The following is a 25,071-nucleotide window of genomic DNA, read 5'->3' as shown; positions in this document are numbered from 1 at the left end:
TTTATTCTTGCATTTCCTTAAAATTTTATAGAGAGTTGGAGATGTAGTATACACTGAGGTCTTTTCTCCACAGAGAAATATCTTTGCTGAAACACAGCTATGCTGATTTTTATGGCAAAGTATTAGTGTGAATTAACTTCTCATTGTTGTTATTCAAAACAAGATCGGTTTCAAAATGTCTTTTGAAAAACTGAATCTGACACATAGTGTACACAGAAGTGGAAGCTGTAATAAATCCTGCTGGGGTTGGGCCATTTGTGTCCCAAAAAGGAGTACAGGTCAGTGTGACTGCAGCAGATGCTGCCTGTGTCAGTTACGTTTCTATTGCTGCCTGAAACCTAACTATTAGAAAATCTAAGAAAAATCTAAGAAAAACCTGAGAAGCACCTCAAACTGTGGGCCAGGCTTCAGAACAGTTCACGTGGATCAAATATTCTCACTTGGCAGAGGAATGCAGTGATCTCATGAAAGCTGTTAATATTAACAATACACTAATCTCTAGGTGGGAATCTTCCTTCTACACCCAGGCCAGGCCAGATATCTGATTACAAAGAACAAGTTCTCACTTACAAGAAGGTAGGTATAACTGGGGACATGGGGGCTTTTCTACACCTCACTATGAGCAAAAAGTAAACCAAGAGGTTGGTGGGGATTGGGTGGTTTATTGTTTTTGTTTGGGTTTTTAAATCAAATAATAGGTCAGTTGCTGTTGTTTGAAGTTTCTAAAAGTCTTCTTGGATTGAATTAAGTAATTTATGTATATTGTAATTTAATGCTTGGTGGAGTGGCCTTGCATAGAAGACTGGCAGTTCACAGACAAGGAGGCATGGCTTGATCTTAGCCATGAGTGTGGTTTGGAAAAATTACACTTCTGTTGAATATGAGGGTTTGTTTTAAAAAACGTTTAGTGTCATGTTTAAAAAAGAAAAATTGCCATGGGAAGAGGGAAAACAAAGGATAGCAGAAGTTTGTTTTCCTTAAACAAGCAGGCCAGCAGGCACTAAGGACAAGCCATGCATTGTGATCATACTCTTTGGTAGCTGAGACAGCAGGAGGCTTTTCAGGCAGGGCTGGAGTTATGCTCTTTGGATGGCTACCCTGCTGGACGAGCTCGTCTGCTTGCCTTCCTGGAAAGGCAGAGCAGACAGCCAGGTGCCCTCTGGCAGTCTGCGGCTTTCAGGATCTGCTTGCTTTGCCTCTGCCTGAAGCCAGCCCCAGCCTGGACTCTGTCCTCCTATGTTCAATGGATGAGAAAACAGAGGGTGATGTTACACGCAGAGGAACAGAGGGGAGGGGACCAGAATACATGTGTGTCATTTTTCCAATGGTCTTTTATAACTCTTTTTAAAAACTTCCTGAGAACGGGGGAAAAAAGTTAAACTTCTGTGTTTCTTCCTCTGTAAGGCAGTGTTAGTGAATAATGCTTCCTTGTTTTGCAGAGCTGTCAGGCAATGTCTTGAGTATTTGCGAAGGCTGGAGAAATATTGGGTGCTGTGGACCACCTGAGAATGAAGTGTTTATAACTAAAGGGAAGACAAATGCCCTGCTGTCATAAGGAAGGTTACAAATTGAATTTAGCAAGAATTTGTTTGGGGACTGAACTGATTTTGTATTTTCTTTCCTGCATGCAAGTAAGGGTGTGTTAGCAGAGTTTATAGGTTATAAAATTTGAGAGGCCATTTTCTGCACAGAGGGGAACTCGTGCAGACTTTAGTATGATTCAGAGAGCTCTGAAGTCTGTATGACTGGAAGCAGAATGAAACATAGCAGTACAAAGTGCAGTATCATTCACCTAGGGATGAATATGAATGTTGTCTTTGAGCTCATCGGTTGGAAACAACCAAGAGGAAAGATAATCCTCATGGCTATGTTCATCACAAAATGACTTGGGCAACAGTGACTCCTCCCACCCACCCAGTACTATGATCATGATATATCAAGCAAAATGTCTCCAAAAGAACTGGCAAATGTTTAAGCTATCTGTAAAACATTAGCAAGAGCCTGTCTGCAAGTGTAGTCACCTGTACCGAGGAAAAGTGAATTCTGAGTAGAAGAGGTATAGTGAAGGGCTTGTAAGGCGAGACACCAGGAAACAGAACAACTATTGTATGAAAGAACTAAAAGAGTGTGCCTCGATTAGTCATGGAAAATGGTCTGAGAAAGACAAGACTGTTCCCTTTAAATACTAAATGTCAAAAAAGTGGAAGATATATTTTAAAAATTTTGCCTGTCTTATTTTTTTCCTACCCCATTTAAAGGTTCCTGTGGCTCCCTTTCCCTTGATTTGAAGCCCTACTTTACAGATAATTTACAACTGCATTAATGTTATCCTCTCATTTTAGAGCTCCATGGGGCTGAAATAGTCAAAATATCAACTCCCACAGTTTTCTAGGTGAGAAAAATGATATTCAGTTTTCAGTTTGTATTGTGATAAGCCATGTACAGAGCATGTGCTGGTGAGCAGGAAAAGCTATCGGCAGAAAAAAGTTCTGCTTTTCTAAAAAAAAATTCTTCAAATTTTATTTAGCAAAGCCCCATCCAGTCAAACCACAACTTAGGTTAGAGTAACCACAGGTGAAAACCTCACACAGAGCTTTAGTTAAATAGGAGGTTTGCAGTCTCACAAAGGAATCGTTCCTCCAGAAATAAACCCAGAGTTGCTCCTGCATTAATGGTTTGTTTTGTCTGGATGTCAATCTGTACTGAAAAAAAAAAAAAGGTAATGATAGATAATTATATCTGAGTGTGCATGAGCCATATCAGATGTAGAGATGGTCTGATTGACTTGGGTGCTGGGACTGCTGTGTGATTTACTTATTCTGCTCTGAGAGACTAGAGAGCTTGCCAGAAGCTTTCTCAGTGTAGGGACTCTGAGTTATGGGGTTTGGTGGGAACCACACTGTTGCTTTGCTTTGAAAATAGTCAGACCCAAGGTTCAGCATTTACATCTCTGCCGACTGTATCCAGAAAGAGAAAGCTGAGCTGAGGATGCTGTAGACATTGCGTCAAGTGGGTTACACTGTGCCTTCCCTTCTGATTTTGTCCTAAAGGTGCAAGACATTAGCAGAAAAATGAAGAAAAAAAAGATCAGATCAGTTCAAATAATTTTTTCAAAATTTTGTAGATACTCAGGTCTGTTTTTTCTAAATATAATAGCAGTATGCTGCTCCATATTTTCTATATAATAAAGTAATCAATATATTTTTAAATTCCCACCCTGTTTGGCTAGCATGAATACAAAGATTCCTAGCTGGAACAGGACTCCTATCCGTTATACCTACCGAACCTACTTTTACTTTCTTTCTAAGGAGAACACATAAAGAATTTATTTGTGCCTATTTTATTTCTGGACTGCTGGTCTTGTGTTATCATAGGGGTAGGATGTGTTCTATTTGTTCTGCTTGAACTCTGCGGTCTGTACTCTGTCTCCCAGTCATATATTCAGAGAGCCCATATCAAGCGGGAGAGATGAAAAGCTCCCTGTCTCTGTGGCCAAGCTGATAAGATAATGCTGCTTCATTTCTACCATCCTAAAGCCTCCTCCATAGGCAGCCCCACGCTTCTGGTTGCGTACAAGCAGTCTCTGTCCTTCCCCTTCTACTTTAACAGCTAACCTTTATTTAGACCCTAGACTCGGGAAGAATCTCCCTCCTCTTTTGAGGACCAGAGCTTTTTGTGGGACCCGGACAGCAGAAGGGGAGGAAGATAGGCTTCTGGTGGAGAAAGACTTTGGAAGCAGTAAAGGGAAAGCAGGTGAAGAGCTTGTTGCAGCTGAGAGAGCAGGGATGGTGCCAGCTTGTAGTATGTTTACTAAGATGTAGCAGATGTGGCAGCATAGGGAGAAATAGTAAACAGGAGAGAAGGATGGATCATGCATGGGGGAGAGAAAGCTATTGGAATAACAGGAGCTGCTGGATGATGGCAAAGGAGATAAACAAAGAGATAAAAGACAATGAATAAAAGTATATGACAATTCTTCTCTCATTTCTAGAGAAAAATTGTGCTAAATCAAATAAGCTTGTCTGCAGTGGTCTAGGGTTGTGTATGTGAGAGTATTTGTTCTGGGATGATGGCAGTAATACCCCGGCCTTCTATGTGGTAGGTTTCACATGCTGATATTAAAATATTGTGCAAAGAAAATCTGTATTTTTATGTTGATTCTGCAGCTAGAGAAATACTGCCTGTGTGGAAGAGACAGAGAGAGGGAGGAAAAAAAAGATAAAAAAATAGATGGAGAAGTGGAAAGAACAGGCAAGAAAAAGATAGCAAGTGCATCCTAGGGTGGGATATAAAGACAACAGGTTCATATTCATATTGTGGGCATGTATGTTGATGTAAAGAAATAAGTTGGTTTGAATTTCTTGGTCCCTAAAGTTAGAATTGGATGGAGAAAAGTTACTTAGATAATAAACATTTCTCAATTTTACCAGATCTGTTGTGGTGTTGAATGAATGCCTGTTATAGCAGTCTGAGACCCCGTAGCTATGGGACAGCTATGTTTGTACAACAAACTGGAAGAGTTCAAGCTTTCATTTTCAAAGTCAAGCTTTCTAGTTTTCAGGACTGCAAAGGTATATTTCTATATAGAAACAGATCATGGTTTTGAAACCAAACTTTCTAGAAAACACATTAAATAATCTGTGGTTGCTAGAGGTATGTATGTCCTGGCACTTTCTGCCTCATCAAGGTGTTAACTCTGAAAATGAATGACTGCATTTCACTATCAACAGCCACAGTTTCAGGTCTGGCTGTTTTAACAGAAGGGCAGAAATAAAAGTCGTGTTCCTCACAGGGGTTAGCTTGGTAGTCACTGCAACTGAAGGAAGAAGGAATTCAGCTGAAAAAGATGAAGCATTGTTCCAAAAAGCCACTTGTTTCCCATGAGCAATGATCAGACATCACAACAATGTACTTGCATTCAACATGAGGTTGGTTTGTTTGAAGGTAATGCTAAAGGTTGGACTCAGTCTCTTCATTAATTTTTTTTGCACCTGCTGTTAATATCAAAGAGGAACCAGCTGTAGGTTTTAGCCTAGAACAGTTTTACACTTAAACTCAGAGCTGAGATTGCTAGTTGCATGAAAAAAATTGCCAGTGATGGAGCAGTAGGACTTCTTGTGAACTGTTCAAACCATGCTGGCGAAAAGTCTGCTTCTTTTTACTGGTTGTAAAATTTGGGGAAATGAAGAAAGGGGTTGCAAGAGTGAGTTATAGGGAAAAGCTGGCATCCCTGTTGTGACAATAGCAGTGTATACTCTGTGCTATGTGCTAGCAACACAACTCATGGTGAATGAGTACAATGTAAGTCAGTATTAACCTCTCCTTTTGGAATTTTGTAAAATCTATTCTTTAGTTAATATAAAAAATAGAATTTTTATGTTCCAGTTGAATACAGAAGTGAAATAACTTATTTGTCTATAGCAAAGAGAAAGCAAATCATAACAAATTTCTATCATAAATTAACTCTGGATTTCACTATGAAAACAGAAAGGTAGAACCACAAAAATCCTGATAATGCTATTTATTTTTCTTGCAATAAAAATGACTCTTCCAACAGTACTAGGTAACAACAGTGATATTTCCTACCATTCCAACCATTACATCCTTTGCTGTTTGTGTTTCATTACTACTTCAGAGGCCCTGGTCCCAGGCCACAATCCTGCTCTGCTGGACAGGGTGCAAAAGATGTTTTTTGCACCAAAGAGCTTGCAATGTTTATGGTGCTTTGGGTTTAAAATAAACCATCTCAGTTAAGAGAGCTTCTACTGGAGTTTTATTTGAAAGATAATTTTTCTGGAGGGGTGTCCTCTATTTTCATAACAGTAACTTAAACCCAAACAGCCATTTTGATCTCTGAAAACCCTCTAAATAAAACCAAATACCTGTTCTTTGTCCTGCATAGGAAAGCACAAAATGCTAGATGGTTTCATAAGGTTTTTTTTGGCTTTTTCATAGTCTTTTATAGGAAACAAATATCAGCTCTGAGTACAATTATTGTAAATGTTTTCCTTTGTACATTGACACTAGCTTCCCCCCCCATTTTAAAATTAATCTTTTTTGTTGTTGCTACAATGTAATATTTCTTAATATGTCAACCTGAAAATATTGTGATTAAAACCATCCTACCTTTGCATATGAGGTATCTTCTTTCCATAAAGAACTGTAGATTTCCCCTGGAAAACAATGCTGAAAACTTTCCATAGTTTTGTGTGTTTCTAAAAGGAAATTAAAAAATTGTCAGGAAAAGACATGGTCTTCACAGCTTTATTGAAGTATCCACTATCACACATCACATAGCATAGCATTTCTAGAGAAACTTTTATCACATATAGTTCCAGCCACAGAACCTTTTAGCTGTGTTGAAAGCTGAGCAGAAAGTGAAATAGCAGGGCTATTTCATAGTGACATAGCAGAGCTTAACAAAATACTGAAAGTAAACAAGATATTTATCTACTTTTTTATTGTTATTATTTTTCTGGATGTCAGTTATCTCTGAACAGACCTGGACTTCTTAAAAAATATGGGGTTTTGATTTTCTGAAAAAAATTGCCATTCATTTTGGATCTCATGGTATTTCCTTTGCAACTGCACTAGGTAATTCCCCAAAATATTTTCAAGATGGCTGCTAGCACATGTTTACATGTTACCAACATTTGCAGTTAATATTAGTGTGGAAAAGACTTGGCTTGCATGAATGTTTGTGGGAATCAAAGAAAATGGCTGATACATACCTTTTAAACAAACTTAGTCCTTGCATGAGTATGGTATTTGAGAATAGTCCTTTGTAAAAACAAACTCCTATGAAGTAAGAGATTCTATAAATTACTCTAAAGGTTTATAGAATAAGACTTTATGAAACAATGTATATTCTGGAGGTTTCCAATTTGTGATAGGAATTCAGTAGCTAGATGGTAATTACTATATTCTATAAGATCATTTAACAGAAAATCCCTGGGGAAAAAAATCCACAAACAATTATTTTTATCAACTTGCACAGAATTTTTCCATAAATATTTTTATTTGGAGCTGTATTTATTCAGTCTCAGAGCTTGGGTTTTAGCTGCATTTATCCTTTTGTTCCCCCTGCCCCACCTTTCCAGCAGGTTAACTTCTCTCTATTTCATTGTGGCTGCTTCTGTCTCACCCACATTCAGTGGTTGGTTCCATCAGCTCCTCTACTACTGTTATCCTATATTTTCATAACCTAACTTTCCCCATAGTCTGTCCTATCTCTTCTTTCTTTCCAAGGAATTGATCACATATTATAGAATAGACTCTTAGGATATAATGAGATAAGAGGATTTACCAGGCAAAAGAGTGGGACCAGATAAAAGATGAGTCACTGTCATTTTTAAAATGGAGCAGACAGAACTGGGAAAGAACAGGTGTTTGGTTTTAAGCTGTATTTAATACCAAAAAACCTTTGTTACAACTTCATGTTACTTTCCCCCCACAATGTTTTCCTTCAGGTAGTTTGACTAATATTGCCAAATTATTGCCAAACAGGCGTATTTGCTGCTTTCAGACCAGGCCTATGCTTGTAAGTACAATGCACCTGATGGCTTCAGTGACCTCCAGATGGCTTCAGTGTGCTCTGACTCCTGAATTCTCATGGAATCACATTTACCTATGTAAATACAACTAAAATACTTTGCCCATGGTTGCACTGACACAGGGCATTTGTAGCAGAACCCTTGCACCCGCCACAGGGGAATGCACCAGAGTATTTTAATTTGGATTTTGTTGGTGTTTAGAGCTTTATAAATCCTTTTCTCTTCAGGGGAAGGGGTGGGGGCATGACAGCAAATCTTACTGTTTCATATTGGAGTGGGTGAGAGTTTTCTGGTAAATGACATGGGTATATGGTTAGAACCACAATGGGATCAGTGACATCATTGCTCTGTGGCAACGGAAATTTTGATGCTGACTGAGCAATGAAAACCCAGATTGACATTGATGAGTAAATGTGATTCGTCACTAATTTATCCCCAGGTATTGAGATGGCCATGAAGCATACTTAATTTGTCTGCAAAACTGTATAATTTACAAATATGTATGGAGAGAGCCTGAAAATTAATTTTCACTGTCATCTAACTTTTCTCTGTGATTGCTTTTGCTTGCCCAGCCAAGAAGCCAGGGGACCAATCAGGTATGAATTGCCAATAGCTAATGAATAGTAATTAAATTAATAGTTTGTAAATAACCCTTAACCTGAAAGCTGCTTTTCTAGAATATCTGATGATTTCTTACAAATCAAAATGTATTTTGTCTGTTTGGTGAATGTACACATGCATTTATACATATACAATTGCCTTGTATAAATACACAGATATCCAGTTTGAGGCAGTGATATTTGAACAACTCCAGTTTGGATGAACAGCAATTGAAGAATTTAGCATGGATTAGCATAGTTAAACAAGATTTCTACAATTATAAATTGGCGATGTAAAGTTTCAGTAATTTACTCTTGATATTGACAGAACAATTTGGGACTAATCTGTCTAAAGGAGCTGCTTTAATTTTTTCAGGTGATTGGCTCTTGCTTTTTCTCAGTAATTTCAATCTGATTAGCTCTTTCAATTTAAACATTTTAGTATATGTGTTTTTCTAATAAGAAATTGTTAATTGCTAAACAAACAGGCTGCAGTAACAAAACACAATTCACTGAAATTTTGTTTCCATTGGCTAAGCTGTCTCTCAGAAAATTTAAATATTCACTGAATCTCTAGTCATTGTGCAGCAGTTTTGAGGGGAAAAGCTCTCTGTGTAATGGTTCGACTTAAGGAAATAAAAGCATCTCAAGGAAATATGCATGTGAAATAGAAGTTATTAAACTGTTTTGGTAAAGGCAAATATACTAAAAGAAAGTGGATCACAAAAGCAGATTCAGTTTTCTACATTTTAGTTCAGGATTTTGAGGCAACAGGTTCTAAGAACGATGCAGATGGAAACAGTTTAGTAAAACCTGAGTCTTCTTATTTTGTTTTGAGGGGTTTTTGTTTGTTTAATTAGAGTCTTTAATCTGTTTTTGCATTCTAAACCTTTTTCAAATTCTGTGGATTGTTTCTCACCGTTACTGAACATTCAGCTGGCTGGAAATGCACTTTAATTTGAAAGCGTTGCTATTTTCAGATGAACATCTTTTTCAGACTTACAGATTGATACATAAAGACTCTAGCTTTGACAGGAGTTGGTGTGTATTCTAGTATTAAAAGAAGTCCTGAAATGATAAATATAAAATACTTGAACGATTTAAAATTAAATCCAAAAAGCGTAGGTTTACACTGTTTTCAAAGCAGGAGTGGGAATTCGAAAGAAAGAGCCTAATTTTGAACGCAAATAGGAGGACTGCGGTAGTTCGATGAGGAATTCCCCCCGACCTGGACCCGGTAATGCAGCACCTGGAGTGGCGGCGGACGGCGCAGAGGTCTGATCTCTGGGAAGGTAAAGGAGGAAAACAGAATCTCCCGCTTTTCGGGTGCCCTGGCGGCAGCAGCAACAGAAACATCTTTTCCGCCAGTGTCTGGAACGGTTGCGGCGTTACCCGCTCCATGCCCTCCGCGGGGCAGCGCCTGCCCCGGCTGCGCGGGGACCCCGCCGCACCTCAACAAAATCTGCTGCCAGCGGCACGGCGGCGGCTCCGCCAGGGTGGGAACCAACGCGGCGGCCCCTGCTCTGCCCGCTGGCGGGTGGGAGCGCCGGGGGGACGCGCCGTATGCCTGAGGAGCGCGGTTCCCTCCGCCTCGTCCAGGCAGCTGCGGGGCAGGAGCCCCGGGCGCGCTGTCGTCCCGCGGCGCGGTGACACTGCGGCGGGCGCCAGTCCCTTGCAGCCGGGCCCCGGAGGTGCCCCCGCGCTGGCGGTCGGTGCCGGGGGTGCCCCGAGGAAGCTCCTGCCGGGCGCTCGGGCAGCCTGCGCTGAGCCCCTGCGTCCCCTCCGAGGACGGGGGAAGCCCCTCTGCCCCACAGCTGCCGCCGGGCGAGGGGAGGCGACGGCCGGGCACCGCGGCCCCCGCCCAGGTGAGCGCCGCCGCTTCGGGGCGAGGGCAGGGGCGCCGAGGGCTGCGCCGGCTTCCCGGGTGATGAACGCAGATCGGCGGTTCCCGGCGCTGACAGGGTTGGGACGCGGCTGTCCCGGAGGGGAGCTCGGCGGCGGGCTGTCCTCAGCCCTGGGGCTCCGTCGTGGTGACGGGCGGCGCGGGACGACGGCCGCGGTCCCGCTCGGCCCGGCCCGAAGGGAGAGCCCTGGCCGGGCTGAGGGGAGCCCCATAGCCGATTGGCGATGCTGGCCACCCTTTCCTGCTGCCGGAGGCGATCTCCGGTGGGCTTGGACCTCTCATCCCCCGTCTCGGCGGCTGGCGCCCAGGGCAGAGAGAGTTTAGGGCGAAAACGAAATACGCGCGGCGGGGCCTTTCAGGGCGGTCATCGGCCCCGCTCCGATCCGAGCCCACCTTTAGGCTTCCCCTGGCCCGGCTTTCCGCCCGTGGCTGCCCCACCGAGGGCCGCCATAGCGCGGACCGCCGATGTCCGGGATGGCGGGGCGAGACGGGACCCCAGATGCTCAGGGACCCCAACGCGGAGTTGAGGTGGCATGTGGCCAGCGCGACAGGCGCCACTGGCGACGGTGCCTGTGCTTACGGAGCCAGGCCGGTGGCAGCCCCGGAGCCACATGGCACCTGGGAGCAGGGTCTGAGGCAGCCCCCCGGGAAGCCGGAGGGCTGGGGTTGAGGGGCGGGTGGCTGTCAGTGTGCCAAGTGGTGGGAAAAGCGGGGGAAGAGCCGAAGCAAACACGTGTGATGCTGAGCGTCGGGGAGGAATTGTGCATCTTCGCGTAGAAACAGTGTTGGATGCCCCACAAGAAACGGAGGGGCAGCTCTCTGGCCTCTCCATCCCAGGCGCAGCAGGGCGTCTGCCTTTTGATCTCAGCGGCTGGAAATATGTGTTTAAAATAATAAGACCGCATAGAGAAGATCTTTTCCTCCTGTTTCTCCCCGCTTTCCCTTTAGGTAACTGCTGTGCCGTAGATCCCGTGTGCGCGCCTGGCAGTGAGAGGAAGGGAGGGAGAAAGGGAGGGAGGGAGCTTGGGAAGCGCTGGCTCCGCCAGTGGGCGTTTTCTGGCGGCCGGGGCTGGTGCTGGAAGCGGCACTGCAGTGATTGTATCTGCCTCTTTGCGGGCCGGCGCGCACATACGGGGCAATATTTGCCTCGCTCGAAGAAAAAACAGATTGTTGCCGTTTTCTTGCTTTGAATGCGAGGTCGGAGCATGGGGAAAAGCGGACTTTAAAAGGAGATTGAAACCGCTTGGCGGTCAGTAGCGCCCTGTCCCCTCGGGCCTAAAGGGGGAACGGAAATGTGAGGATTTTATGAGGGCGGGGAGCCGGGGTGCGGAGGAAATTCTGCCCGGGGGTTGCCGGAGGGAACGAAGGACCGATCCGCGGTTGCCCCTTGTTCGGTTCCGTGCGTTTTCGGCTTCCCCTTTCGCTTTACTCCGGTATCTCTGCTAGACGTCCTGCCTTAAACTACAGCGAAAGGGAGGGAAGAGCGGAAGCATGTCCAACCCAGAGAAGCGGATCTTATCCCGCCCCTCGGCCCCCCTGGCTGCAGCACCCGGGGAAAAGCCCGGCTCCGGCAGCCGCCCGCTCCACTCCCATGGCCAGAGCGGTGGAGGTGGAGGCAGAGGCAGCGGCGGGTCTCCTCCTCCTCCTCCCCCCGCTCCTGGAGGCGACTCGGCTGCCTGCAGCTCCCTCTCTCTCCTCCTAACAACCACCAGCAGCAGCAGGAGCCGCGCTGCAGGCACAGCCTCCTCCGCCGTCTCCACCAGCATCGTCTCTAGAGCGGCAGCGGCTCCTTTCCTTGTTCCAATCCCCTCCTTCTCCTCCGCTTCTCCATCTTCTTTTTATTTCTTGCCGCCGCCTCCTCGTTTCCCCTCCTCGTTTTCCTTTAACCTCACAAGTCTCCAAGGGAGGGGAGGAGGAGGAGAGGCAGCGAGAGCGGCAGGAGGAGGAGGAGGAGGAGGAGGAAGAGATGTTGGCGGAGCAGCAGCAGCAGCAGCAGCTCACTTGATCGCCCATCCAGGCGGCAGCGGCAGGAGAAGACTCTTCTGTTCTTCCTCCATCCAGGGCTTGCTGCTCCGTTCCGCAGCCGGCGGCCCCCGGCAGCATCACTCCCGGCTCCTTCTCTCCCCAGCCGCCTCTCGCTCGTGGTCCTGCGATTCCCTCGGTGCTGCAGCAGCAGCAGCCCGCGGCGACGGGATCCGAGGAGGCGACGGCCCCGGCGGGAGCAGGACTCCTAGGCGGCAGCAGCGGCAGAGAGGCGCCTTCTTCTCCTTCTCGTCTCCCCTGCTCCTAGGGCCAGACATGGAAGATGGATCTAATTCTGCAAGCTGCTTTAGGAGGTTTACGGACTGTTTCTTGAATACAAGTAGGTACCGGAGCGCCGTGCCCGGCGGCGGGTCGCGCGTGTCGCGGGGGAAGGCGAAGGGCTGTGTCCGAGGCTGGGTGCATGCCTTGTGGAAAGGGCATTTCTTTGTGAGTGGGGGGGAGGCGAGGACACAAAGGGGCCGTATACGTGGGGCGTGCGTGGACGCATGGAGGAGCGGCCGGGTGTGTATTGAGGATGCACGGACAAAGGGGATGCTCGATGTAATTGAGTGCTCTTTGTGGGAGCTGGCTGTTAACGCCTCGAGGATTTCGGCATCATTCCGAGATCAGGCAACTCTGCATATATGTATGTCAGCCTTTTGGTCGGTACGCGCTTAATTTGCTCAGGAATAACACGTAGGGTTATGGATACTGTCCCCCCTACTTACTTGAACAAGCAATAAGGAAGCATTATGGTATCGGCAATTGACAGAAAAGCGGCGGCAGAGGACCGAAAAGGGTGAAATGGATCGCTTCTTTCTGCATCCCCCGTCAGATCTGCCACGCGCGTTCACATTCCATATTTCTGATTCGGCTTTGGTACCGGGTGCCGCCTTCCCCTGGCCGTGGCTCGTTGTAAGGCGGGCCAGGAACCCGAGAGGAAACATGTGCTCCGTGCTACGGGGGGCTGACGCTGGAACGGGGATAGTGGCGGTTTGGCGCGGAGGGCTGAATAAAGGGGGAATTGAGGCGCTCCACAAAGGGCGCCCCGCAGCCAGCCGTTCCCAAAGCCTCTCCGGCTCTCACCGAGCCCGAGCCCGGAGGAAGGGCGCGGGTTTGCGGTCGCCCTGTGCCGGCAGGCGGGACGGGGACCAGAGCAGCCGCTCGGCCGCCCCTTGGTGCGGGGCTCGGCGAGTGCCCTCCCCGTGCTGGCCGGGGGAGCCCGGCGGGAGCGGCCCGAGCCCTGAGGCGGGGTGTGGGTGCGGGGAGGAGTCTTCGCATGGCACAAACTCCCCGTTCGCAGGGACGTGCGGCCCGGGTGCCCCTCGGTGTCTCGCCCTCCCGCCTCCGAGGCGCTTCCCCGGCACGCCGCTCTCCGCCGGGTGGGCGCCCCCGGGGCTGGGTATCTCCGGAACGGCCGGGGCTTCGGGCCGAAACCTCCCGGGGTCTGGCTGCCCGTGTTCCCCCTGCCAGCCCTCAGCTCCAGCGTCCCGCCGGGAAATGTGCTGGGGTTCGAGGTGTTCGTGGGACAAATGAATTTAGAAGCGGGGCATGTATCAGGGCTGAAATACATATTTTTTTTATAAGGAACTTTTTTTTTGTTTTGCTTGTCTAGTATTTTGATACTTAGGGTGACTTCAATCAGCTGTGGCTATATTTTGATTTTGTGACACCTCCTTAGTTTGTGGATATATGCCTTAAAGTGTCCTTAGACTTGCATTTTAATCTCTTAGTATACTTTGATCAAGGTGGCTTTTTCAATACAGCTGAACCATGTATAGTTCACTGGGGGGTGTGAGAAGAACTATGGAGATGTCCACTGAAACCTCATTATCTGTCTTATTGTCTTACAGCTGTCTTGAGCACAAGAGCCTGCAAGTGTGGTAGTACTTGTCTTCCAGGGTAGAGGTGAATAAAAATGATTATATATTTGCTGCACTGTCTTTTTGAAACTTTATTCAATAGTTGTTTATGTTAAAGAGCCACATACTTGTTTAGTCTTGAGACCTGAAGGGAATCCTAATCTCGTCCAGTTTTAATTTTCTTTGTGTTTTAGAGAGGTAAAATGCTGCCAGGAGTGCGGTACAATGCTGATGTTTTAAAGTAAGTGATCTTGAGAGCAAGGGACTGAGCCAGGGATGTGTATCATGTAGGGCAATTCATTCCTGTGCTAGATCAGAAAAAAGATAATGTGGGAAACATCGGCTTCGTTCAAAACACAGTTTAATAAGAAGTAGTGAATTCAGCGTAAGCTATTTTACGAACTCTTGAACACAAGAAACTTGGTCGTCTTTCACTGATTGTGACCTCTGACTGAAGATTTTCCGGCAGGCAGGAAAGGAGCAGAACTATTCTTTCCCCTGTGAGTTTACTGACGTCTAAGAAGACATACAGCCTCGCTCTGTGGCAACACTTTTCCATAGTCTGCAGCCCGTGCTCATGAAACTTTCAAGAACTTAAAAGTCTGATATTCTCTGCTTCTCTTTTGAATGTGATTGAAACTGACCAATGGGCTCAAAAGGTATTCGTGAGGTCAGACAGACAGATATCCACGTGCAGTGCATATGTACATATGCTTACGCTTCCCTCCCTCCCTGAGTGATTGCATAAGTCTGATTTCCGTAGGAAACCAGGCTGAAAAAAGGAGTGGAGGGAAGTCAAACAAGATACTATTCAGTTCCAATGCAGCTACTGCAAAGAGCACTTGTTCAACAGTTTGGAGTACTGTGCACAGTCCTGGTTACAGTGCAGCCGGAAGGCTATCATTGTTTTGAAGAGGATGAGATCATGTAGAATAATGAAGATAATGTGCTGTGTCTCATAGCTTTTGTTTCCTGAATTGTATTTTAAGTTCTAAATCATACCTATGTACATATATATGCTGTTTGACTTAAAGACAAAAAAAAGCCAGAATTATTTTGCAGGGAACCTGCGGTGTTCTGTAGAGAAGAGAATTGAGCTAAGTCCTTCTGGAATGAAGATTTAAAAGTAACATAACAGAATCCTCAAGACTGGAAAACAGTGAAATGGCTGGAGATGTATTCTTTCATCTCTGAGCTCTTTTGACTTTCATGCTCTCCAGTTAGGATTTATTAGAAGTTTATTATTATTATTATTATTATAATAAAAATTTTAGGTCCTGCAATACTCAGTTTGTGCCAAATTTGGCTATTTTTCTTATTAAAATTCCTAATGAAGCACTGGACTGCAGAAGTTTGTATGAACTTTATGTGGTGTATGTTATGTTGTTTTTCTTAACTGTTTATAGTCTTGGGGTGTAACACAGTGTTTTAATAAGCTTATGGTATTGAACATCCTGGATCAACACTCCAGTGGAATTCTGGCATATTTAGACTACTGCAAGTTGCCAGGTATTCCAGTATTTCAGGTTGCTTGGAAATGTCTTACCTTTAGGGGAGCATCCCATCTCCCTTCCACATTCAAGATCTTCTCTCAAGGTGCACATATAGCATATGTCATCTGTGTCCCATGAGTCTACTGACAGGTATGAGTACAGTATGCAGGCTTTCTGCTTGTCAGAGAATTATCGGCATATTGGTATTATAGACAGTTACCTTTTTTCTGGCTTTTTTAGTCCATACCTTCACATGGCAGATGCTAAGACTTTCTGATTAAGCAGCACTCTGAGAAAGAATACATGTAGTAAGATCTGTTGTTCGGGAAGAAAAGAGCAACTAAAATTTAAATAAAGTCAAAAGTGTTCCTGTTACTTGATCTAATGGGAAAGTTAATCTTGTCTTGACTATTGTTTTTCCTGGTCTGTGCATTCATTTTTTTTTGCAGTCAGGGTGTTATAAGCCAAATGCCAATCTTCAGCAATAAAACTCTTGTATGAAAGTGGACAGAATTTTGTTTTAAAATTACATCATGCTTAAAATTTAGATAATGTAAAAAATGGAATTGTCTCTAGTTTTCACTCCATGGATTTTGACTCCACGTTAATTAAAAGCAAAATTGTCACTGAAGTAGGATATAGTTATGATAAGTGATATAATTCAATAGCTCCCATCAGGACTGGTGTTTCACATTTTGCCTTAATGTGTAGGAACACCATGAATCCTGTTCTGCAGCGCTGTCATTCTATTTAGTGGGATAGCAGAACAATACATGGAGCAGACAGCAAGGAATGTCATGGAAAGGTGATGAAAACCATGCAAGCACAAGCAGTTAACAGTGGAGGAAGGCTTCCTTGTCCAAGTCAGGTATTTTTACAAATGGTTGTGTGTAAGACGTACGGTTTACATTTGTTCTGTCCCTTTGACTCCTCAGCTCTGCTGCCTGTGTTTGCCTGATGTCTTAGAGGTATCTAGCGCTCATAAGCCTTGAGAGAGGAGGTAACGCCTTCCCTTTTAACTCAGTAACCTTGCTCCTCCTCTGTGATGGACTGTGGAAGGTGTGATTATGCACAGTGGGATAGTTTAGATGAGTTGGGAGATGATTTCTTTGTGCCACTTGTGTGAGGAGGATGGCAGCTTATTTAATATTCTAACACAAGGTTGGCAGCTTCATTCACCCCATTTGTGTCCTCCTTTTGCTCATGGTTATCCGTCCTCATCAGCTGGACATGGTGTAAACCTGAAGTGTAAAAATGAGTTTTTATTCAGCATGTACATGACTTAGTGACTTGATTTATAACTTGGAAATGGCTTATGCAGCTTGTTGATTGATGTTAACCTTGCCTGCATTTAAAATTGTATTTCAGATTGAGTTTAGTATAAACTAATTTTTAATGCTACTTTAAAAAGCATTTGAGTTCCAAATCATTCTGTTTAATACTTTAAAATTCGATTTTTTTTTGTTTTACAATATTATAATTTTTGCACTGTTGGCACTGTTATCATATTCTAAAAGAAAGCTAAAATCATAAGTCAGAAATATATAAAAAGAAAAAAAGGCTGTTTGAGGTTTTTTAAATTGTTTTTATACTCCCTCTGCTGGCTATTTAAATTACAAGTACCTGTATTCAAGCATTGTTCCTAAATCTGCTGCTCCTTTTTATCAAATAAGCAGTAAAGAGTATTGATTTCAATCTATATTTAATTTTTTTTAAAACTATAATTGTTAAATGAAGAAACAGTGTTTGCAGGAATGGAAAATCTGGCACCTCTTTTTTTTTATGGACCTTTGTTTATATTTTTGTTATATCTTGTATTGATTCGAACTCCTGTCCTAAAAACAATTGAATATTTGGGTGTGTTGGCCACATCTTCACTAGTAAATGTCACAGAAATAACAGTTCATGTATTGTTCCAAAAGATTTGGTTGTCTGTTTCATTTGTTCTAACAAATTTACTGTCCAGCTTTGAAGAGCAGCTGTGATAAAACCTAAAAAGCTATGCTATGCTTTATTAAATTAAAAAAAAAAAGATAAAATTCAGTCATGAGTTTTATTTATTTCTACATAATTAGGTACAATGCTGCACTCAAAGTGTTCTGCCGACGTAATGGATAATTCCTTAACGTACTGGTTTTGTTATAAGAGTGTACAATAGTGTTAATCCAAAATATTTATGGCACCCAAAAATTATAATTCCTAGGAACTGCATGGATTATATAGAAAGGTTGCTTTATATATTACAGAAGTGAAGCCATTGCATTCCCCATGGGTGTCAGTTATGGCTAAAACGGTTCGGTATTTCTTGTTGGTGTTTCTGCTAAAGATCCAGGCTGCTCTGTAGTGTGTCCTCGCCTGTGCTAGTGCTTGGCTTCCCACGGTCGGAGTTTGAAGAGTGCCACCTACTGATTGACAGCTCCAAGAGCGCTGCTGCCTTTGCCATCTGAAGGCTCTCGCAGCTCAGCCCCGCTTGTCTTAGGGATGTGACAAGTTGATGCAGTTGAACCTGGCAACTGTGTTGAATCAAGTCTCAGCTTTGAGCTGAGATTTCTATTAAATGATGCAATTGTTTTTTCTAATTTGTTTCAAGGTGAGGACGCAGGATTTTCATCCTGGCAGGTGGGTTTCCCTTGCCGTCCCTGTCCCCTTTTAAAAGCTTGTGAGAAAGTGTCATATTTCTGTAGTTTCTTCATCACATCTTGTCAAGCTGTCATAATTAGTGTGGGAGGAACCAGCCTGGCTGGTGTTTATTGAAGACTTTGGCTCCTGCTATGCCAGACAATGTAATGATGTGTTGCACACTCAAATGAGGCAGTTCAAAAGGCAGGTAACAGACTCACCACTGTGACTTTGTTAACAAATGAACATTCCAGAATGCTCATGATGTGTTTGTTTTTGTAGGAGAGAAGGACAATCTGGTTAACAAGTTCTAAATTTTTACAGTAAATTGATGCTTTAATCTTTATTTTAGTGCACTCTAAGAATGCTTTATTTCAACACTGAAGTATGCTAATTATGTTCCTAAAAAAAACTTGGCAAGGATATGAATTAGTTAAAAAATGTATCATTTACATACTTAAAAAGAACTTCTTTATTTGAAAATTCTTTTTATATATATTTTCCTAGTGATTTATTGCTGCAGGAAGCTTTCTTAATTCCAGCTCCTAAGCACCTTGTCACAGCTGGCATTAAGAACAAAAAACATTTTTTTTTTTTACATATTTCATATTCTTTTGGAAGATATGTTGATAGCAAGTTTTAGTCTGGGTGAGATTTTTAACAGTAAAATGTCACATCATTAAGAGATGCCAAATTTTACAGCTCAAAAGGACTGGAATTGGGGTCAGTGTATCTCTTGAAGACTTTCTGAAGTAGTTCTGGCTCAAGAATACTAAAAGAGAAGACTTTTAAATATTCACTGCCTTCAGAGAACCCGTATCTAATTAAAATAATAATAAAAAACCTCTGTGTAGAAGCAGCAGTAATCTTACCATCTTTGGTGGTGGGATCCAAAGAAGAGATTGTCAGGGTCTGACACCAGTTAGTCCATCTTCCATCTGAAAACTGTGAAGGTTTAGTTTTTCCATTAACACTTATTTATCTGATTTCTTCTTTCTGCATTATCAACCAACTCCCATGCAGCAGAGCTGTACTTCTTTAACAAAGTTTATTCAGCTGCTAATAATTTCAACATCCTTTCTTCCTCTATCCTTCCACTTGCATCAGAAAGAAATCCCCTAATGTCAAGCCACAAATACTTCCTAAAGAGAAGAAAACTTTTGCATCTGAAGTTCTAATAACTTTGTACAGGAACCTCACATCTCTAATTCTTCTGACCCATACCTACCCAAAATAGCAGGTATTTGTACCTGGTGACAAGCATTGTTATGCTTACCTGAGTAGTACTGCTTGCTTTGCTTCACCCTGTGGGAAAGTTTCCAAATTGGCAGGAAAGAAGCCGCTTTCTTTGTCATATATATTTTAGTAGTGTTTCTACAACATTGTGGTTCAGAGAATAAGATGCTTAGCCTGAATTATTGTGGCTAAATGTGCACTCTTTTTATTCTTTTGTAGTATTCCTCACTGACTAGTTTTTATATCTCCATTGTATTTTTTCCATAATGTCTTTTTATTTGCTTCCAAACTGGGTAAAGCTACTACCCTTTCTTCTAAACATCTTTGACTTAGTATTTTTTTTTTTTTAAAAAAGTGTCTCAGTATTTCACTAATGATTTTTTTCCCTAACACATAGCAGTTAAGTTTATGATAACTCAGTCTTTTACTTAGACTGGGGTTTTTTTTGTGTTTATATTTTGGTTTTCTTTCATGCATATACAGATACCTTGACAGCTTTTCTAGAGGGAATTCTTTTTTGGAACATACCTCTGTCAGCTGTCCTTTCTTTACATGGCTTTCTTTCAGTTGTATCTGTATTAATTGCAGCTTAATATTACTTCCCCCTTGTCCACCCTACATCTTATTTTAGCTGCTATTTCCTTCTTGATTGTTGAATTGTGTTGATTTTGTGTCTTCCTGTAATGGTCTGGTGTCTTATACTGCCCTTTTTACAGTGTTTTTGTTATCCCCAGCTACTTTGTTGTGTGAAGGCACTATGGTGCTGTCATTCTTCTTCTGCTATGGTTCTGTTAAACACTATTGTTTGGATTTTTTTTTGATAAGAAGAAATTTTGCATGGTAGTTTGAAAACGCTCATGATGTGTTCTGTATTTGTGGTGACTCATTGTATTTCCTAATCTGCCACTGTCTGCCCAGCCCTAAGTGTGATGTCAGTAGAAATTTTTTCTTCTTGCTTATTTTTGAGCACACGTAGGACTGATGAAAGTTGCTGTTTGATGTAACAGGAAACTGAACTCATCTGTTCTCAAAACAGGCACTACCTTAGCTAATATGCTCAGGTTTCATCGTGCCAGACTTTCGTGTCTCATTCTTGAGAGCAAATCACTTTTGTGTGGATGTGCCTCAGTGTTCCTGTTTCTTCAGACTTCAGTTTTTACCAGTAAAGACTTCTGAGACAACTATCCTTGGAAGCTGCTTTTTCATGGGTCTTGAGTCTTAAATGTAGTTCTGTGGCCTTCAGCTCATGATTATGGATGCAAGAAGGCCTTGGGATTAGAGGTGTCATTTTGAGAAGTGCTTTGAGGACATCAGAGAGTTTGGGTGACCTGCAGTCTCCAGTGTTTATAGAACAGTGCATTCCCTGTACAACTTTGGGCTTAGCTCTTGTGCTGGTAGAGAAAACAGGATAATTTGGCAAGTCAACGGAACTTTCACAGACTTTTTGTGGGTAGGAATGTGCTTGTAGATTGCATGTTTCTTTCATACCTTTTTTGGACTTCTGTTGGAGCTGTATGTGATACTTACACTTTTTGAACAAAGCACAGATAGGATGTGGGCTTGAGCTTTAGTCCTGTCTATTCTACATAATTTCTAGTGTGCTGCTTGGTCCAGTTTAGACTGATGCTTAATGCATGCGTGTTGGGAGTAAGCAAAGGCAGACTGATCCCAAAATGCACTGGGAATTATACTTGCCTCTTCCAACCTTGTGAGAAGAGAAGAGTTTAGCTTTGCAGACACAAGCTGTTTTGTGCCCCTGTACTTTGTGGCTAAAGACCAGGCTCTAGCCTGTTTTAACTACTTGTTTAGGGACATAACCCGACAGACCAGCAGGGGAACCAAACAGTCTAAACTGTTTGTGGCAGTAGGCAGACATTGTTTCTACAGACCAAGTTCTAGAGAATGAAACACAGGTTCTACAAAGTCCTGAATGAAAGATGCATCCAGTAAATAAGGGACCATATTAGAGGACATGGCTTGCTGCCTGAGTCAGCACCATTATTTATATTTTCTGTCTTTGTTTCCTGGACTTCCTGCTTTGAAAGGATTTTTGGAAGTTGCGGCAAAAATGTGTACATGAATGTTCATAGGAGAACAAGAAGACACAATGTTGTTCACCTGACAAGGATGAGTGAAGTGCGTGTGGTGATATCACTTACCTTAAGTTAATGAAAGATGATGGAGACTTATCCATCTATGACAGTAGTATTGAAGGGACAAAAATCAGAAATAGAAAAGAGAGAAGATTGGAATGGTAAGAGGAGTTTAACATTTTTATTGCTCAAAGGAATGCAATTACAGCAGAAGAAAATGTTCATCCTTATAGGGAAATATATTTATAGACTTTATGAGGTTTCTTTCGGGGTAGATGAAAGGCTTGATATGTAAATATCTCCCAGCAAATTATCAAATTTCAAGGGAATCTCTTCAATGAAGTGTAAGATTTGACTGAAGTAAAAGATTACTGTTTTTTTGTGTATTACTTTTCTTTTTAATGTCACAAATGCTTTCTTTCTGCTTAACTATTAACTTTTTCCTCCTTAGTCACAACATAAGTGGTGCAGGGTGAATCTCATATACTTTATGAATGTGCTGACAGATAGTAATTTATTTCTTTATTTTTTGTAGCTTAATATTATCTTCATGAATAGGCCAGCTGCTATTTGACAATCTTTTGTTTATGCCAGCTGAGAATGTCCTTTACCATTGTTTTTTAAGGTTGTTCTGAAAGTTTTAATGTTCTACCCCATGTGGTTTTTATTTCCTTTTTGCTTTTTCTCTTTTTTCTTTTTTTTTTTTTGAATGCTTTAATTGCAGTTTAATAACTTATCCACCTTGTTCCTGCTTTTTTTTCTAACAGTTTATTAAAGCATAATTCTCGCTACATGTAGAGCACATGCCCTTCTCTCTCTCTTAACATGAGTGGCCTTGGGTGGCTCTGGCCATGGATGTGTTGTGAGTACAGCTAACATCACTGTGCTTGGCTGCTTTGATGATGGTGACCTCGTATTTGTCCATGACAAGCCTTGGTTCTTGTTTACAAGATGGTGTTGCAGGTGTTACCTTCTGATTTGATTGCAAGGCTAATTTTTTGTTTGTTTTTGTTCATTCAGCTGTCTGTACTTTTTAAGAAATATGTTGAACTACTCTCTTAGCACTTTGCAACATCTTGTTTTAACAACTTGAGTTCGAATCAAAGCGACTAGCCATTCTGCTGTGCCAAGAAACACTTTTTCCCAAACACTTCTAAAAAGGAGGTTTTTGTTTGTCTTGTTTCACAATTCTTTTGCTGTTTATGGAGCTGAAGAGACGAATGGTAAGGAAATTGAAATTTTCTACATATATATGTATATGTATATCAAAATTGAAAAGAGAACATGAGAACAATTCCACAGTTATATTGAGCAATATTGGAATTTTTAAATTCTTTTTTCAGAACATAAAGTGTTAAGGCTTAAGCTTTGTTTAAATATAGAAATGTCCTGTTCTGAACTTCGCTTTGGAAATTAAACTTGAGTTGACAAACTGCTTTTAAATACTCCAAAAAAGACTTTAATATTGGCTTAAACTCATATGATTTTGGTATGTTTTACATGTCAGAGATGAGTTCTGGCAGGTCTACTAGCGGCAACTGAAATACCTAGCCTGTGCTTCTTTATTTGAAGTCACTACCAGCTCAGCTGAGGTAGCAGAAAAAAGGCTCAAGCTTGTTGTTTGGCTTCCTAACCTGTGATACACAAAGAGGTGAAGGTCTGCTGACTTACTGAGCTGTAGGCTGCTGTGATGGATGAAGAACTGCAGAGGTGACCTTGGGTCCTGCTTCTGTGCTGGTAATCTCTAGAAGCAGATTGCAAAAGACTCTTAGGAGCAATGAGAACATAAACTATTACACCTTCTTGCTTCATTCCCCTTTCTGTCTGTTCATTCTGGAACATGTATGATCCCAAAGCAAGCTGTTTCAGGGGGCTGAGAAATGTTAGGTGCTTGTTGACTCTCTGGTACAGAGTAAGTTTTCTATTAGTTAACTTCCTGAATAAGTTTAGGAAGTTGAATTTATGGAGTTAAAGGGTCACTAGTGCTGATGGGAAGCCTGTTGACACGTCAGCCTGTTGCTGGGAGCTGATGACAGGATAACCCCTTTCATCAGCAGCTCATCTCAGATCAACTTGGCTGTGCTTGGTACACTTACGCCATAGTTTCATGGTCACTTGAAGTTCACATAAACTAACCCTCCTGTTTAAATAAATGGCCTAATTCTTCCTCCTTAAGGCTGCTCTTTCTATACATGAATAATCTTCCCCTTATGCAGACACGTTTATGAGTTTGAAGTGTTTGTTTAAAATATATTATTTAACATGGAAGATGGGTATATAGCATGATCTATGTAATGTAAATATTGCCATCTTGGAAGTCAGCTTTATGAAAGTTTTTGCTTGTAAGCTCAGGATTTTTTGTTTTGGTGTTTGGTTTTTTCCCCCTCACAGGACTTTTGCTTCTCTTGCCCAGTACTTTACCCAGCACTTTACCCAGCACTTTACCCAGCCCAATATGTGCATGAGGTTGATAGGAAGTGTTACTTGGTATCTTCTTCTTTTTCATAGCAACACTTAAATCCTTCTAATTTTACCATGAAGGCCTTTTACAGAGATGGAATTGCTAGTTGTCTTTCGGGCTTTTCTACTTGTGGTGGTTGCATGAAAGTTTTGTGGGCATGAAATAGTTTTTTTTTTTCACATAATCATAGAATATCGTGATTTGGAAAGGACCTACAAGACCATCGAGCCCAACTACTGACCCTGCACAGAACAACCCCAAGAATCACATCGTGAACCTGAGAGCACTGTTTATGTGCCTGAGAGCATTGTCCAAACACTGCTTGAACTCTGTCAGGTATGGTGCTGTGACCACTTCCCTGGGGAGCTGTTCCAGTGCCCAACCACCCTCTGGGTGAAGAACCTTTTCCTAATATCCAACCTAAACCTCCCCTGACACAACTTCAGGCCATTCCCTCAGGTCCAGTCACTGGTCACTACAGAGAAGAGATCATTGCCTGCCCCTCTGCTTCCCCTCACAAGGAAGTTGCAGACTGCAATGAGGTCTCCCCTCAGTCTTCTCCAGGCTGACCTGACCAAGCGACCTCAGCTGCTCATCATGTCTTCTCCTCTAGGCCCTTCACCACCTTTCTTACCCTCCTTTGCATGCTCTCTAATGGCTTTATATCCTTTTTTTGTGCTATGGGACAGTAATTGTCTCCTGTCACTTGCATATTACTGAAGAATGCAAAAGGAAAGGGACTAGGCAGAAGTACAAGAATATTCGCTAGTTTCCTTAGTCAGGGGTTGGAAGCAACCTGACATAATTATATCTACCACCCCTACCCAACCCCAGGCCCTGCCCCAAGCACTGAGAGAACACAAACCATTTCTCCCAAAAAACCTGGAAGTTTTCAAATCAGGAAGTTGCCAAATGAACAACACTGTCATCTTTCCAAGCAGCTGGGGAGACCTGATCAAAGCAGATGAGTGGCTAAAAATGGCAGAGCCACAATGAGAGTTTCCTACTTGGTTTCTAATCTGGGGATCTCTCTGTCAGACAATATTGTTTTAATGATCCAAGCAGAATGTTGCTATATCTTCCTGTGACTTAATTCGTGTTTGTGCCTGTCTTTTTCTGTAAACAGAAATGGATTTAATGTTGGATGAAAAACAATAGTGCATCATTCTCTTCAAGGGCAACAGTGAAACCACTTTAAATGTTCTTGCATTAAAAGCATGAAGTGTGAGG

At 42.6% G+C, this 25,071-nt stretch overlaps 1 protein-coding gene across 1 annotated transcript in view; it reads left to right on the top strand.

The window, feature by feature from the left end:
• The first annotated feature begins 10,975 nt into the window (after positions 1–10,975).
• The window catches only part of PDE10A (phosphodiesterase 10A), a 179,651-nt gene continuing 165,555 nt past the window's right edge, over positions 10,976–25,071 (top strand). Inside the window, exon 1 of the mRNA XM_085055336.1 lies at positions 10,976–12,417. Coding sequence (XP_084911462.1) covers positions 11,547–12,417 — 871 coding nt within the window. The 5' untranslated portion in view covers positions 10,976–11,546. The remainder of the gene's footprint in view (positions 12,418–25,071) is intronic.

Source organism: Lichenostomus cassidix, chromosome 3 (assembly GCF_008360975.1).
Source record: "Lichenostomus cassidix isolate B80296 chromosome 3, HeHo_3.0, whole genome shotgun sequence".
Taxonomy (NCBI): domain Eukaryota; kingdom Metazoa; phylum Chordata; class Aves; order Passeriformes; family Meliphagidae; genus Lichenostomus; species Lichenostomus cassidix.
Note: the sequence above shows the minus strand (reverse complement) of the source record. Positions and strands in the feature narration are given on the sequence as shown.